The following is a 16,471-nucleotide window of genomic DNA, read 5'->3' as shown; positions in this document are numbered from 1 at the left end:
GGGCCACTCAAGGGCCCAGGTTTTCCCCCATTGTTCTAATGCTTGGTTAAGGAAATCCTAAGTGACACAGCCCCTATTTTGTGATGCTAGCAAGCTAATGATGCAAGAGGTGGATTTGCAATGAGGACCCTGTCTGTGTAAGGCTCCAGGTTTGATCCCCGGTACCACAAAACAAAACAACTGTAACCAGGCATGCCCACCATCTCAGCCTCAGGCCACTTATGCAGGAGAGTCGAGTTTCAGATTGAAACTGTCTGCTAAAAAGAATAAATAAATACGGAGAGATGGGAGTGTGGCTCTTGATCAACAGACATCTACCAGGCTCTAGGTTCAACCAGGCAAAATTAAAAGAAGGGGTAAATTTCTAATGACCTCTGAGGCTGAGGTTGGCAAAAAAAAAGTAAATGAAAGTATCGGGGTGAGGAGGGAGAACAGCCATGTGGCATGACCGGGGTGGAGGGGTAGTCAGTTCAATCTCAAAGGGAAGGAAAGGAAAGGAAGGAAGTCGGGAAGCAGCTGGAGATGGGATGGAGTGTAGGTAGAGGGTCCTTAGAAGAGCATGGGCAGGTGGCCTGAAGAAGGCCTGAGGGAGATCAGAAAGCAGTGAGGGCGTGCGTGATTCAGCAAGGTTTGGACTGTATTCAGGGTGAGTGCTCTTGGTTTAATAGGCTTAATCTAAGAGAAAAGTAATTTGTTTGAAATGGAAAAAAAATTCCATGAGGTCAGTAGGTTAATGCTAAGTGAGGGATGCCAGGATAGTGAAGTCAATGAGAAAAAAACCTCAGCTGTCCTTAAGCAAGAGCATAAAATCTGGGGGGCGGGGGCACAGGGGCGGGTGTTTATGAACCAAGGGAGCTGGGAAAGCTCAGGAGATTCAGGGGTGGAAAACTTTTTTGAAGAAGGTTTTAGAATTTCCCCTCAAGAGAAAGCTTGGTAAAATTTCCCTGAACTGTTGGGGCAAGCGACAGCCCCGGACATTGGGAACTCTGTCCAGACAGGGTTGTGTCACTGTCGGACATTAGTTTCCTATGTGTCTGTGGACAGGCGTGCAGGAACACACGCTAAGATAGTTCCCGTCCTGAGCTTACATTATAGTAAGATGCGAACTGTCTCTCCCCCGCCACCCCTCCCCGTTCATCTCGCTGGGTAGCTCTCCAGTAATTTCTCCAACAGTGTTGTGGGTTTTCTTAGCCAGAAGGGAAGAAAGGGGTCGAGAAAAGCCGACCTGCTCTCTGACCCAGGGATGCCGCCCTGCTCCCTGGACCGCAGGGACTGGGAAATGACAGTGGCGCAGGCACAGTGTTCTGGTTTGGGGGCAGTCAGCCCTACTTGATCCGCTTTTCCTTGTCATGCTTCTCAGAGACTTCGACTCTTTGGATGAGCAGAACGTGGAGAAGAATAACCAGTTGGCCTTCGACGTGGCTGAGAAGGAGCTGGGCATCTCTCCTATCATGACCGGCAAGGAGATGGCGGCAGTGGCGGAGCCCGACAAGCTCTCCATGGTGATGTACCTCACGCAGTTCTACGAGATGTTCAAGGACTCACTCTCTTCCAGCGGTGAGGACCTGCGGGCTCGGGCTGGGTTCCTGGCCTCCTGCTGCCTGGTCAGCAGGGCTGTCCCTAGAGCCTCTCTTCATACGCTGTGTCTCAGCCCTGTGTTCTTAACCTTACACTGTTTTCAAGCCGGTTCTTATTTTACCACTAAGTGTGCAGAACCCATCTACCCAAAGCGCTCCTCCTTGACTCTGCGCATTCCCCCAGCCTCTCTCAGACCCACTCCTTCTGCACTTGGAAGTACTTTGTGATACTGCTTCTCTTGGTGGGACTCTGCCCAGATGACCCTGCGCCCTGGCAGAGAGTCTTTCCAATCCAAGTTCTTTTCTTGTTTCTTGCCTCTTTATTTACTTTTTCATTTTTTTTAGTTTGTGTGAGGGTGCATATGTGTGGGTGCATGCATGCGTGTATGTGTATGTGTGTGTGTGGTTGCTCCTGAGGTCTCATGAACATCAGACAAGCTCCTCACACTGGGGCTACGTGCCTTTGTTTCTCATCTTGTAGCCTGGGTATTTCTCTTGTCAGTGCCCTGCCATGACGTCTCCTGGCGCTCTCTCATGGTCCCAGTGTCTGTAGTGCTGGGTTTTATGGTTCTCAGTAGCTCCTCCCTCTCCAGTTTCCCTTGCACCTTCTCCCTCTTAGAGATTCCCATATGTTGCCTTGGTCCTCAGCTTGCTACCTCAGCTAGCACTCAGTAGGGCTACAAAAAGTATTCCTGTCGCAACCTGTTCTGGTTTCCTTTTCTGCTGCTATGATGAAACCCCGGCCAAAAGCAGATGAGGGGAGGAGAAGGTTTTCTTGGCTCCCACTTCCGGGTCACAATCCATCACTGAGGGAAGATGGGGTGGGAACTGAAGCAGGAACCATCAAGGAATGCTGTTTGCCACCTTACCGTCTGGTTCACTTGCTCACTGTCAGGAGCCGTTTCCTCCTAAAATTATTACAGGAACCATCACCCTGGGGAGTCTGCAGAGAACCCCACACCCCCAATTGTATTAAGAACCATTCTATTGACAGAGCCTACCCCATACCCAATTAGCTGTTAATAGAGAGCTATCTGTTAGCGGAACCCGCCCCGCATTCCAAACTATCTAGAAAACTAGGTGTGTCAACTTGTGACTTCCTGGCCTACGTGACCAACCTGAACCACGCAGCAAGAGTCCAGGCCCCAGTGCTCCCCCCCCCCAATTCCTTATCCTATATAAGCTGTAACCCTGTCTCTAATAAACGGAGGCTTTGACAAAAACCCCGCTTGGCCTCCTTCCTCTCTCTCGCCCATTATCTTCCAGATAGTGCCTCTCCGTGACCCTGGAATAACTGATCAGCCAGGCAGGTTACACCCCTAGACTGAGTAACCCGCCAAGGCGGTCGACAGCTCACAGGCCAGCTAGACAACCCAGAGCCACCTGTCTAGGGGTAGTGCCCCCTACCGTGGGCTTGGTCCTCCTGTATCGGTGAATAATCAAGACAGCCCCCCCCCCCCAGGACAATTTGATATAGGCAGTTATTCAATCAAGACTTTTCTCTCTGATGACACTGGCTTATGTCAAATTGACAAAGCTACCTGGAACACCACTTAGGGTCACAAAAGCACAGTGCTTCAGCGTGTAGGCACTGTCTGACCTGGGTTTTATTCCAGTGTTTCCACGTTTCACCCTTGGGCAGGTTGCTGAATTTTCTTACAAGTCAGTCTCCCTGCGTGTAAACGGGGAGTGATGGGTATCTAATGGTGCTGTTTGGTGCCAAGAATGGCAAGTGAGCGCTGAATAAATAAATGTTAGCGATTCATTATCGGTTCTAATTACTAGTCTCAAAATTGCTGTTGCTGTGAGTATAATATCAGAATTCCCACCAGCAAGATGGCTCAGTGGGTAAAGGTGCTTACCAGCAGACAGTAAGAACCTGATAAACCAAGTTCAGTCCCACAGAGAGGCAGGAGGAGAAAACTGATCCTACAAAGCTGCCCTCTGACCCCAACACATGCTTGGGTCATGTGTGCTCCCCCCATGATGATGATGATGATGATGATGATGATGATGATGATGATGATGATGATGATAATAATAATAATAATTGGAATTCAGTTAGTGGTGCCCTCCTCCCCTGGTGTCTTCAAGCCCATATACCCTTTATAGGCACCTGTGTCTTTGCCTAACTGGATATGTGTTTTTACAGCACCAACCCTGAGCTGAGTAGCCCTGTTCATTGAGGACCCTCTTCAGACCCAGCTGAGAACATGGCCTCTGAAGCTCCCCCCACCCAAACAAAACCCGACAGCCCCGGGTCTCATACCTCTGAACCTACCACCCCAACTTGAAGTTTTCTTTATCAAAATTTAACTTCACCAGTCTGCTGTGGTAGCCACAGGCAGAGTCCAGCCTTTACGGAGCCGAAGTGTGGGTTGCTGCACACTAAGGAATGTGGTTGGTTTTGTGTGTGTGAATGGAAAAGAGAGTGTCTAGACCTGTGCACGCGTTTCCCTTCTGGTGTTTCCTATGGAGAGGAATGCTCCATCTTAGTCGGTAACCCATTACAGTCTGGGAGCTTCCTTCCTGCCAGGCCCCTGGTCAGGACTTTGAAGTGTCATCCTAGGTAAGCCTTGCTGACTCCTGTCCGCAGACACCTTGGACCTGAATGCAGAGGAGAAAGCCGTCCTGATAGCCAGCACCAAATCCCCCATCTCCTTCCTGAGCAAGCTGGGCCAGACCATCTCTCGGAAGCGCTCTCCCAAGGTCTGTGCACACCTGAGTTACATTCACAGTGGCTGCAGAGCTGATGGCCAAGGAAGGTGACCAGGCTCACGCTGTCTGTGTCTTCTCTTGGTGCAGGATAAAAAGGAAAAGGATTCGGATGGGGCTGGGAAGAGGAGGAAAACGAGTCAGTCGGAGGAGGTAAGACTTATCACGGTTGACAGGACTGGTACGCTGTCAAACAAATAAGGATTTGGGGTTTGTTTATTTCTGTGTGTATGTTTGTGTGCCCGTGTGAGTTTATATGCTGATGTAGGTGGGTCTTGTATCTTATCTGTTGCTTTTATTGGTTAACTAATAAAGAAAACTGCTTGGCCTGATAGGACAGAAAATTAGGTAGGCGGAGTAGACAGAACAAAATGCTGGGAGAAAGAAGTCGAGTCAGGCAGTTGCCATGATTATCCCACTCCAGACAGACGCAGGTTAAGATCTTTCCTGGTAAGCCACACCTTGTGGTGTTACACAGATTATTAAAAATGGGTTATATCAATATGTAAAAGCTAGCCAATAAGAGGCTAGAACTAATGGGCCAGGCAGTGTTTAAAAAAAATTACAGTTTCCGTGTAATTATTTCGAGTATAAAGCTAGCCGTGCGGAGCTGGGCGGGAACACAGCCCACCGCAGCTCCTTCAACAATATGCACTATCTGTGTGCAGGTATCAGAGGGTACGGGATTCCCTGGAACTAGAGTTACAGGTGGTTGTGAGCTGTCTCCTATGGGTGCTGGGAATAGAACCTGGGTCCTCTGCAGGAGCAGTAAGCACTCTTAACCACAGTGCCATCTCTCTGGCCACCTGGTTTAATTATTAATTCTCCGATTGGTATTGCTAGGTCTTTACATAGTCATCTCTCATGGGAGTTTCTGTCCTTTTTGCCTTCATCTCATTTTCCAGAAACTAGCAGGGAATATGCACACACATGTGCCCTGGCGCTCTCTCACTGTGGAATCAGTGGCTTTGCTGAGATCTGGGGATGCCAGCACAAGTCCCTGTGCCCTGTGGCAGTGCCCTGCATCCTAGGATCTTGCTTATTCTGCACATCACAACTTTGCAGAACGCTAGTTAAGCCACCTAAAGCTGCTGGTCAGTTCCTGCCCACACACTGAGAGAAGAGCATCAGCGGCTCCCTGTGTCCCATCCTGATTCTTGGGTGCCTTCCGTTGGGCAGGAGGAGCCTCCCCGGAGCTACCGAGGAGAAAGACCCACCCTGGTGAGCACCCTGACGGACAGGCGGATGGATGCTGCCATTGGGAACCAGAACAAAGTAAAGTATATGGCAACCCAGCTGCTGGCCAAGTTCGAAGAGAATGCGCCCCCACAGTCCACTGGCGTGAGGAGACAGGTAAGCGCAGCTTCCCAGTGCACCAGACGGCACAGCAGGGGCGAACTTGATGCAGTGAGATGAGCCATGCATGGGCCCCGGGACTCCTGGGCCAGGCTTGCTCTTCTGAAGCTCATGCATTCAAGGCTGCATTAGCTTCACCTCAGGTCTGAGGAATCCATGACCACTATCAGCAGAGAAGTCTGAAACGTATTTGTCTGGATGACTGTAAACACATGTATATGTTCGCACGCACACAGACTTGAATTACAAAGGAAGCGTGGTGTGGAAGCGGTGCTTGGGGAACTGAGGCAAGAAGATTGTGATTTCAAGGCTAGCTTGAGCTGCATGATAGACCATCCCAAGGAAAGAAAAAGAAGAATATGACTTCCTGAAGGAAGTCTGAAAAGTAGAATGGAGGTGATTAAGGCTCCTACAATTCTTTTAATTTTGCCACATTCTTTCTGGACTTTTTCTCAGGACAGTCTTGTTTTCGTGGTGGCGACCACTCTGAGGACACTTCCTTAGGTTCCGCATTTTGTTTTTGACCACGGCTCACTCCCGTGTCTTCTCAGCTCGCATTCGGAGCGTGCGCACTGTGTTCTCACTGTCTCTAGCTGTGGTGGATGTTTTAGTTCCTTCTCTTCTTTGATAACATAATGAAGATACTCGTTCTTGCTTCTGTGAGCTAAGATTTTGTTCCAGGAACACGGGCTATTAGGTGGAGACGCTGGAGACAGAAGTCACGTGTCAGAGTCTGACAGCACCTGGCCTGGAGTATCCGTATCACACCGTCTCTCCTTTGCTCTGCAGATGTTGCTAAGCCTCTTTAAAGAGAAGGGGCTGGCATTTTAAATGTCTCTCTGAAGTGTGTTGCACCGCTCCCTGGTCCTGAAGGAGCATCAGGACAGGGAGATTCTCTTTCTTCCCCATACTCACGGGCTGTCACTCCTGTGGGTCCGGAAGCAGCAGTGCGTTTGCTTCTCGTACCTGCCCTGGGTTATCTTTGCCTGTTGTGTCAATGGGCATGGTAGCATTCCCTGGACCGGTGGAGGCTGCTGTGCTCTGCCAGCCCCGTGTCAGGAGGCCACAGCGCCCCCCAGTGGAAGGTCGCCTCTGCAAGAAGCTTGCTTTCTTCATCTGAGAGGGAATGTTCCAAATCACATGGTAGTCTAGATCCCCAGAGAATTCAGTTTGGGATAAGAGTAGCAAGAACCACGGCTTGCTTCCCTCTCTTCATCCCCTCTTTTATCTCTCCACCAGTGTGTTTGCACTTGCGTTTGCTTTGGGGGAGGCTACTATTGTTCTTTTATTAATGTAACTTTCTAAGAGTTCACTTAGCCTGCCCGCCCCCTCACAGTTGGTGGATGGATAGATGTCTGTCCTCCACAGGTACCTTTTTAATGTCTTCTTCTACCTTAATGTATTTTATTTTGTTTTGTCTCCATGTCCTGCCCCCACTCACTCGTGGCCTGTGTGTGTCATAGCCGACACAAGAACGTGGGGTCAGACGGCCGTCCTGCTGCCTGCCTGGGCAGGGTCGCCCTGCTCCCATCCCCCAGTGGAAACAGGTAAAAGAATTGCTAGGGTCTAGAATTCCACCCCATCTCTGCTCCTGGCCTGCCTGAAAACCTAGCTCACCAAGGCGGGAAGCTCTGCCCCTGCGAGTAGTCTTTGGAAAATGTTTGACAGGCAGTGATGGTCTCATTCCACGATTGCATTTGCTCTCTTGGGTTTAGGAGCCTCTTAGGAAGGCTGTTGACTCCGTATTGAAGGGAGCTGGAGTGATTTGGGAAGTGGTCGAGGTATGGCCCTTGAGCCTTTGGGGCTTTGCTGTTGTATTGTTGCTTCCAAACTGGCCCCTTGGTAGCCTGCCTCCTTGCTACCTTTGTCATGCCCGAGAGCTGGGGTTTGTGCCGTTGTGTGAGGCAGGAAATACACCTATGAAAGTAGTCATCAGCTGTGGACTTGTTTCTTTCAGACCTATGCAAAAATGTTTATGGGTTGGGTTTTTTGGTTTGGGTTCTTTTTTTCTCCTTGGAATTTTGTCCACATCTTTTGTATAGCTCAGTGGGAGAACATTTGCCCAGCTTCATGACATCCTGGGCTCCATCCTTAGTCCCATCCAAAACAATAAACGAAAAAACCTCTTCTGGGGATTTCCACCAAAATCTTTGCAGGGCTCCTGGAAAGCTGCGTATTGTGACAGGCGGGAACAGGAGGGACCCACGCCTCGGGCAGGAGAGACTTGCCAGTGGGTGGGAAGTGTCTGCACTTTTCTTCCCAGTGTTGTGGTCGAGCATTTTATCACTGGGGGCAGGGTACCAGATGACCATCCTTGTAGTCAGGGTCCCTTCACTTGGATAGAGCGAGCTGATCCTGGGTTCTTTTAGCTTCTCTCACAGCCGGCCTTACCAGCTCTGGTGCCTGGAAGTGCTGGGGAATGGCGAGCTGGGCGTTGCTGAAATTGCAGTTTGAAGAAAATATTCCTGTCTAACCTTGTAATAATACCACACATGGGAGTTAGGACCCAGGAAGGAAGAGAGAGAGAGAATGCTGGAGCAGTGCCCAGACACAAACTTCCCGCCTCAGTAGGAACTGCTTCGTAGAGAGAAGCCTTCTAAAAACATCATCACAAATTTGTTCGATTTTTTTTTTTTTTTTAGTCTTTTGCTTCAAGTCTTGATGGAAGGGAATCGGTGAACTCTAATTTAAAAGTTTGGAAGTGTCAAGACTTACTCTTCCCAGAAAAGGCCCAAGATTAAACAGAACAGCAGGAAGGTCGGGTGTTACCTACAAGCGGGGACATGGGTGCAGCCTGTGCTGGTGCAGCTTTGTGGGGCTTCTAGAAAGGAGGGGTCAGTGTGTGTGACTCAGAGAGCCTGCTAGGTTGTGGCCTCTGTCCTGATGAAGATCAGTCTGGCAGCTTGAAAGGTCACGAGGAACCTGGTTATACGCGGGCTACTCAGGAAACCCGGTCGCTCACATTATGCCAAGACCTGTGCAGAGACTGTTTTTTGTTCCTGCCTGTTCAGTTTGTCATCCGGTTCCTTTACTGCCGCCACCAGTGAAGTAAGATACTGGTAGGCTCTAGCGGGTGTCATGGAAGGTGGTGTGAGCCTTGGCAACCTTGAACAATGGAATCACTTGGATCATTAGGTGCTCTAGGCTCCTTTGAGTGGGGAATTATAGACTTCAGTGTCTATATCGGTGGCACTGGCACCCTGTACCTCACATGTGTTCCAGGGGAATGTCAGACACTCACATTCATCGTATTTCAGCTTCAATTCGTGGGTTTGGCCCTCTCGATGTCTCTCCCAAGAGCTAGAGATGCGTTCAGATGCTCCCAAGCCCAGGAACCCAGAGCCCGGGTGCCTGGGCTGCTGCTGGCTGGCCACTGGCCTCCGACAGACAGCACCACACGGTGACTCACTGTGTGTGTCTCTTCGAGTGGTTCCTACTGAGGCGGCAGGCGTGGCGGCCATGGCAGAGCTGGCATGAGGACCTGTTCCGACTTAGGTCATCGTGTGGAAGGAGGAAAATGGGTAACAGCCCTGCTTGCCAGCGATTTTCATGCTGTTCTTTCCAGTGTAAACACTGCAGCCCGTCCTTTGCCCTCCCTTTTCCTTTGGATCTCAAAAGTGCATCCTGCAGACGAGCTGCACATGAGCTAGGTTTGGAAGCAGATTGTCATACGAGGTGGGAACACACAGTGGAGATGTTTCTCTGACCTCACAGCGGCCACAGTCCTCCCCACCCCTACCCTCTCCCTTGTATTAGCAGTCTGGGTAAAGGAAGCTGAGAATCTTCTGGAAGGTACCAGAGAGGCCCAGGGTAACATATGGCTGTTTCTCAAATACTGAACCGTGGACCAGTCCACAGAGAAGGGCATGTGTGGTACAGGCAGGACAAGGGATGGGCATTCAGTTAGGACTTATTCTGTAGAACCTGTTTTCGGGCATTTCTTTGTAGTTTTTAAACTCTTGCGTGTGAGGAAGGCTTTAGAAAGCAAGGCATTGATGCGATGTGGCCACAGATGGCTTGGGGGAGACATGCTTTGATGTGGTGTGACCTGGTGTGCAGAAGTTGTGTGCTATCCCAGGTGGGCCTGACTACCTTTTCTTTCTTCTTATGATCAGAGCCATTTCTGTGTCCCCAACTTCTCTGATAAAGCCGTTGGCCCTTGGCATTAGAGAGCATTGCACCAGAGTTCTCACCCCTGTTTAGTGTAAGGCACCAGTCCACCATGAAAGACAAAAGATTGTGATGAGCCACCCCGAACAGAGTGAGGTGTTGTGGAGGGCGGATGGCCAAGGAAGGGGCCCCTTGGGATGCTTTGCAAATATACAAATCCTCCCTGGCTCTCTCAGGAGCGATTTCCACGAGGCCCCTGCTTCAACAGTGTTCTTTCTGTTTGTGTCTGTTGGTGTGAAAGCGACAGGAAAAGGAGCGTGCTCGGACCTGCCCCAAAAAAGTGATCACCCTCTCTCCTCCCCCTACTCCACCTTCCTGCCGGGCGCGCCGTGTTCAGCAGGTGATCCTCTGCATGCTCTGTGTCCTGTCTGTCCTCCTTACACGATGCATGGAGGGAACCACCTCAGTAACCCCGCTTTCCAAGCGTAAGTTTTTAGATCACTCGTAGCAAAAGCAGCCTTCACTGTTTCAAGTGAGCAATTCCTGTTGGGACCTCAGGATAGGGCCCTGTGCATTCAAATCCTGCATGTTCTGGGCCAGTCCCTATCGTGGGAGGTCAGCTGCAAACCAAAGCATAGATCTCAGATTGAAGGCCCGTACGCCCCCGAGGTACACAGTTTTATAGGAGCTCTCTTAAAGTAGCCATGTTTCTTTTGCTGTCTTATGCACTATGGTTAAGATGTGCACAAGAAAGCTTCGTGCCTCCCTGCATGGATTTGGTGCCTTGTGATGCTGACAGCTGTTCTCTGGCTCATACAGCCTCTCCTAACCAACCCAGCCACCCTTTCACACTCTAGGCCGGTCACTGAAGAGCTGCACTGAGAGCCGCCAGGCACATGTGGCTGTTGCACCACGCAGACATGGGTTTATGGTGGACACACCTATATAGTGCTCATACAGAATGACTTGCTGATCTTTGAGCTGAAACCCTAGAAAATAAAGAGCCACTTCCGAGGGCAGGGTTTGTGGAAGGATATTTTCATAATGAAGGTAACCGACCTAAAAGGTGGCCACCAATGATGCATCTGGGTTTTCAGGCCTTCCTCATGCCCCAGGGCCTAAAAACTGAGACATGGTAGCTGTTGTGACTGCCCAGTGTCTTCCTCTTAAGTAAAAGCTCACGGTTTGAGCTTTGGTTCTGCCCCACACAGTATTTCAGCCCGTTCTCACAGTAACTGTGGGGCAGGTGCACCATCACCTCCACTTACAGCCCGAGGAATGGGGCGGATAGGCCAAGGAGTTGTGCAAGACTACAGGTGAGCAGTGGCCAGAACGGAACGGGAGCCGTGAGAAGTCCGGAGGCAGGCTCTAGGCTCACGCTGCCTGTGGTCACATGTCGGGGGCACCAGATGAGGGCACCACCTGGGACATTGACTTCCATTTCCGAGGATGAACATCGCAAGTTATCCTTAGTGGACATCGTGGCCTTCCTGTCCCCACAATTGCCATCTTAGTTCTTCACTGAGGCAGCCCTGTGCCTGTTCTAAGATTTTCCATGACCTCACACTGGTGCATTAACCGGGAGTCTTTCAGTCTCCCTGCCCTTCTCCCTGCAGTGAACTGTGCCTTGCTCCCAGGTTCCTGTTTAGGGCCTGCTCCCCACCCTGGAGTTTCCTCCAAGCTCTGTTTCCATCCCCACCTTTCTTTCTGAGGTCTTGCCGGGGAAAGCTTCTCCGCCAGCCTGCTTCCTTAGCTAAGCCTTCCACTGCATGCCTCCAACCTTACGCCACTGGTGAAAGACACGTTTGTTCCACTTTTGTGCTAACCGTAGCTCTTTGTCTGTGTAGAGGCAGGTGGAAGGCCGTACAGAAAATTGTTCCAGATCATGGAATTTGATACAGGCGGGATTGTGGATAATTGGTTGGGGACATCTGGGGCTGGGGAGATATATGAATTAACTCTGAATTCTTGCCTAAATCTCGGACTGTTACCTGGTAGGTCCAAGTAGAGTTGGGGTAGGGCTTAAGTTTCTACTTTGTTGCCAACAGATATGCAGGGATCTTCATGCTGACAGCCGTGGCAAGCAGAACCCCCACCATGAGAGGGTAAAAGCATGAGCCTGTGGCATGGGATGCTGAGAGGCAGCCGTTGGGCACGCTGGGTGGTGGGGCAGAGGGAAGGGAGCATGGAGAACAGTCCCTTCTCCCGGCTCTTTGCACACTTGTCACCCGGCCAACAGCCAGGACGTTTTGCTAACAGCGTTGACCCATTCAATAGCATTAACTGCAGCGTGTCCATCTGCAAAACATTCAGACCGGTTACTAATCCTGGTGCTTTCGTTGTTACAATGGGCCTTGGTGACTTTCCAGTTTCGTTCTCCTGTCCCATCCCACGACCTTATCACTCTACCCCAAAACAGGTGCGAGTGGCCACAAGGCTTTGACAACTGGGGAGAACCAGGAGAGGGGAAGCGTTGGGGGCAGACAGACAGTGGATTTCATAGTCTTAGCTCTTGAGATAGAAATGGGCCATTGTGCCATTTTTTTCAGTGAATGTGATGATGAAGTCCTAGCCAACCTACTTATTTCATGAAGATTTTTCATGGATCCTATCCTTAAAGATCTCCAGCGAGCTGGTGGACTGCCTTGTTGGTGATTTCAGAGGCGCCCTCTCCCGGCCTGCTTGTTTTCTGAGGCTCAAGTGGCAACTCAGGTCCCAGCTTGGGTTCATTAGCAACAGATGTTAGCACCATCTTCTCTGCCCTTGGACCAAACTCCCAGCAGGATGGGGTTAGGAGAGAAGGGATTGAGGTGGAGATGGCCAACCTCCCTGCCCTCCCTTCACTGCTGCTCGGCAGGGGAGCTGGTGCGGAGGTGGCATTTATAACCTCTTCTTCCCAGACCCGACTATAGTCCTGGCCATGCTAAGAAAGGGAACAGGGCAGTGCCCTGCTTCTGGAGAATGAGTGCATTCTTAATGAGGTGCTGATGGTTTTCAGTAAACAGCATCTGGAAAGGAAGCAGGAAGTATGCTGGGTAAAGGAAGTTTGGCAGGAGACCGTGTGAGGTCCAGGACCGTGGTGTCCAGTGGCAGTCTGTCATGCCGGGAGCTGGTATCTATCGGTTCCTCAGTGTGGGGCTCAGGCTAGACACTGGGGGTACTGCTTGCTCCTTTCCCAGGGCTTCTCCCCACTCCGTAGCCCTGCTCGTGCACTGCCTTGCTCTCTCTCCACGGCTCCCCTTCTCTCAGTTCCCCACTCTGACTGTCCCACATTCCAGCAGGGTGGTCAGTTATCTCTTCCCTTTCGATGAAGGTTGCTCATCCCCAGAATTGTTGCTCTATACTCAGGGCCAGGAAGCTGGGGGTAGGGAATTCCCAGATTCCTGCCACTCGATGTCACTGCCATGGCACTGAAATGTCCACCAAACTGGGGTACAGTGGATCTCCTTGGAGCCTGGGCAGTACCTCTGTTCTTCCTATGTTGTAAGGATTTCTGTCCTGGGTGTGGTGGGAGTGAGAGAGCATGTCAAGGCAAGCAGTCACCTTTTCTCTGCTAGCTACACGGGCTCAACGTTGAGGAAGACCCTGGGCACTACTGCTGCACCAGCTGAAGCCAGTCTAAGACGAGGGGCATTTAGATCTGGTCCCTACATCACCACTTGCAGTTACTAACTCCTTAGCAAGCAAAAATGCCCTGCACACTGATCACAGAAGGAGCGTACCTGAGTTCTGGCCTTAGGAAGGCATGGTGAAAGCCTTGGGCACTGTTCACAGGACAAGGGCATCCCTAGCCAGGGATTGTGAGGTTCCCAGTCCTGCTCTTTACACTATCAGGTAAACTAGAATAAATGTGAGATGTCTCTACCAAGGAGCTATCTTGCACAGGTCAGCAAGGGCTCTGGGAGACACTGATGTTACATGTCACAGAGGGTGAACCCAGTAGGAGCACCAAGCCATGGTGCCTGAGGCTTTCATAGGTGCTCAGAGGCAGGCTCCGAGCGGTAAGCATGGGGGAGGAGCAAGCGGGGAGCAGATGGGAGCCATAGATGAAGCTCACTTTCTTCTGGGAATTGGAAGGCCTGCCTTATTTACCGCGTACCTTCTGCAGCCAAAGAGCAAAGCCATCTGGCTCGAGGTTCCTGTGTTTGAGGTATGACTTTTAACGTTGACTGTGCTCTCTTTCTCCACCTTGTATTTTATAGCCAGAGCCTGAGCCTTCACGTCGATTTTTTGTTGACCAGTGGGAGCTCTCCCTTAGTCTCCGCTCCTCCACCCGCCCTGCCTCTCCCTCCTCTGACTCCCTCCGACAGGTAGCATGGCCTGGACTTAGCAAACCATGTTCTCCTGCAGCCTCTGCTCACTCCACTTTCTCAGGTGTCACCCACCTGAGGGAGGCTAGGAGGCCTCCACCTTTGCCTGGCGTGCGTGTGTGTATGTACGCGTGCGTGCACGTGCGTACGTGTGTTGCCACAGATGCCTGTGTTAAAGAGGCTGCAGCTTTCTTTGAGTGTGTCACACATCACAGCCTGTCCGAGTGAACCCACTGTGTCCAGTATTGATAGCATTTTTCAACCTTTGGCTGAAGACTACGTTTTTATAATCACATGCTGCAGAATTTGAACCATTCCGTCACTAACCTTCCTAAGTAAGATAGTGAGCACACAGCGCTCTTGGTGCTTCCTCTTGTGTGGAATGAACTTTGCTTTCCCCCCAGTAGCTTTGATCCAGTTCCAAGGCGTTTGTTAGGGATCAGAGGGTCTGTTGCCTTGGCCTGTGCCTTGTGTTCTTGGCCGGTACATGTGTGCGGAAGCACATGCATGTGTGTGGTGTGTAGGAGCAAGCCCAGCAATTGCTACGCCTCGAATCCCTTCTAAGAGTGGGGAGAAGAAAATCACCTCTTCCCATGCTGGAAACAAACAGAACCTGAGTCTTCAGCTCTCTGGGGGATGCTTGTCAGAGTCGCCACAAATGTGATCAGTGCCTCTGCTTCTGCAGCCCCAGGCTGGGGCTGCTGCGGTGATAGAGGTCCTGGGTGCACACAGAGGGGCTAGGACTGCAGCATGCTGGCCCTTTGCCACCTGCTCTGCAGGATGAAGACGGTGTGACTTCCCGGTCCTTTGAGGGCAGCTTTCCTCCCTCATTTTTACTGTCCTCTACCTGGTGTCTGCCTCTCTCGGGCCTGTGCTTCTCCAGGTCCCTAGTCTCAGAGACTGTGGAATTGGCGGGCGAAGCCAGTCATAGGCAGTCTCTTTAGCAGAGTTTGAAAATGAAGTTGATTGCTCAGTTCCAGCCAGTCTCTGGCTTAGCCTAGTGAGAAGTGTTTTCTCAAGTGTGTCTGTTCCCAGACTTAGAGTTGGCCTCAGAGAACCTGGCTGTGCTGCTGCTTGGGCCAGCAGCCCTTTTACATGTGGCTTTACAGGTTTATCCCTTGAAGTCATTTATGGGGGGGAGGGTTGATGCCGTCTCTGGGATAGCTGCATCTGGATTAGAATTGGTGACAACCTCTCCCACGTGGCTGGGAGCATCCGGCTGTGAGAGGTGTAGCATCCCCTGTCTCCATCCAGAGCCCTGGCTCCCAGGTCTCTAAAAGACTGCCCATAAGACTGACTGTAGTCCCAGGACAGAATCCAGGCTGGGCCACAGTGGCCTCTGTGAGCAGGGCGGCTCACTATACAGATATGGACATTTTTCCTGTTTGTTTTTTCAGCATTGCCAAAGGGGACTGCGTTAGTTTGATTTGTGTGTGTGTTTGGGGAGAAGGTTAGACTGTCTCACTGTGTAGTCCAGGCTAGCCTTGAACTCACAGCAATCCTCCTGCCTTAGCTTCCCAAGTGCTGGAATTACAGATGTGTGTCACCATACTCTGTTGTGGATTTTATCTTCTGTTGGCGTTGTTCACCTTGAAGAGCAAATCATCCAGGGTAAGAGGAGCAGCTTCCCTCAGAGTGTAGCATGTGACCTGGTGTCCACCAGGTCTGGGAGCGCTCCAGCCTCCACATGGGGGAGAATGAGCAAGCACTACCTTTCTGCTCTCACTCCCCACCTCCCGTTCCAGTGGGGGAGTGGCCAGGGGAGGTCATGGCGGTCAGCTGTACGGAGCAGACACTGTGGGTCACCAGCAATGCCAGAACTCTTCACACCTGTTTCCCCCGTGGGACATCAACCTCTGCAGGAATCTGCCTGGTTTCCTTGTCAGCCTGAGGTGGTCACCTTACTCCTAGAGCCCTTTGGGCCCCCTCCTGGCTGTTGACACTGTAGACACTCTTGACCTGTCTGGAGTTGACCCCTCAAACTCTGAGTTCCGGTGCAGGCCTCTCTTCCTCTGCTGTGTTTGCTTCCGTTTTGCCTTCTACCTCTGTGTCCCCCAGAACTGGACTCTCGGGAAAACGTGAAGGACCGAGTTCTTCCCCTGGAACCTTGTCTCCACTGCTGCTGCTCATGCGTGTGCTGACCACCGTGTGGACACTGGCACAGTGTTTTGCTCACTGCCCAGTTTCTGCTTGTGGGCACTGTGTTGGCATGGTTTGCTGTTGCACTGTGTATTCTTTTTACACCTCTCAAGAAAATGTTGTTCCTGGCTCCTTAATTTAATTTTTTTTTCCTTCTCATTTCCCTTCGTTTGGTCATTCTGTAATCTTCAACCAATAGAAGTACATAAAGATGTACACGGGCGGAGTGAGCTCATTGGCTGAGCAGATAGCCAATCAGCTTCA

The 16,471-nt window shown here is 51.1% G+C and overlaps 1 protein-coding gene across 16 annotated transcripts in view; it reads left to right on the top strand.

Annotated features, from left to right (window-relative positions):
* Nucleotides 1-16,471, top strand: part of Mical3 (microtubule associated monooxygenase, calponin and LIM domain containing 3) — a 182,968-nt gene that overhangs the window by 92,099 nt on the left and 74,398 nt on the right. For 11 of the 16 annotated variants that reach the window (XR_005973342.1, XM_041640867.1, XM_041640934.1 and 8 more), the window contains exons 13-17: nucleotides 1,361-1,557; nucleotides 4,174-4,286; nucleotides 4,383-4,445; nucleotides 5,472-5,645; nucleotides 7,112-7,195. Coding sequence is in view for 14 of the 16 variants with exons in the window: in XM_041640867.1 (XP_041496801.1) it covers nucleotides 1,361-1,557; nucleotides 4,174-4,286; nucleotides 4,383-4,445; nucleotides 5,472-5,645; nucleotides 7,112-7,195 (631 nt within the window). In the remaining 2 variants the exon portion in view is untranslated. Of the gene's footprint in view, nucleotides 1-1,360; nucleotides 1,558-4,173; nucleotides 4,287-4,382; nucleotides 4,446-5,471; nucleotides 5,646-7,111; nucleotides 7,196-16,471 lie in introns of those variants that run through there. The other 5 variants (XM_041640938.1, XM_041640931.1, XM_041640924.1 and 2 more) reach the window with 2 other exon arrangements.

Source organism: Microtus oregoni, unplaced genomic scaffold, assembly GCF_018167655.1.
Source record: "Microtus oregoni isolate MIOR12 unplaced genomic scaffold, Mior012 000002F_ref0000024, whole genome shotgun sequence".
NCBI classification, from domain to species: domain Eukaryota; kingdom Metazoa; phylum Chordata; class Mammalia; order Rodentia; family Cricetidae; genus Microtus; species Microtus oregoni.
This window is presented reverse-complemented; position numbering and strand designations above follow the sequence as displayed.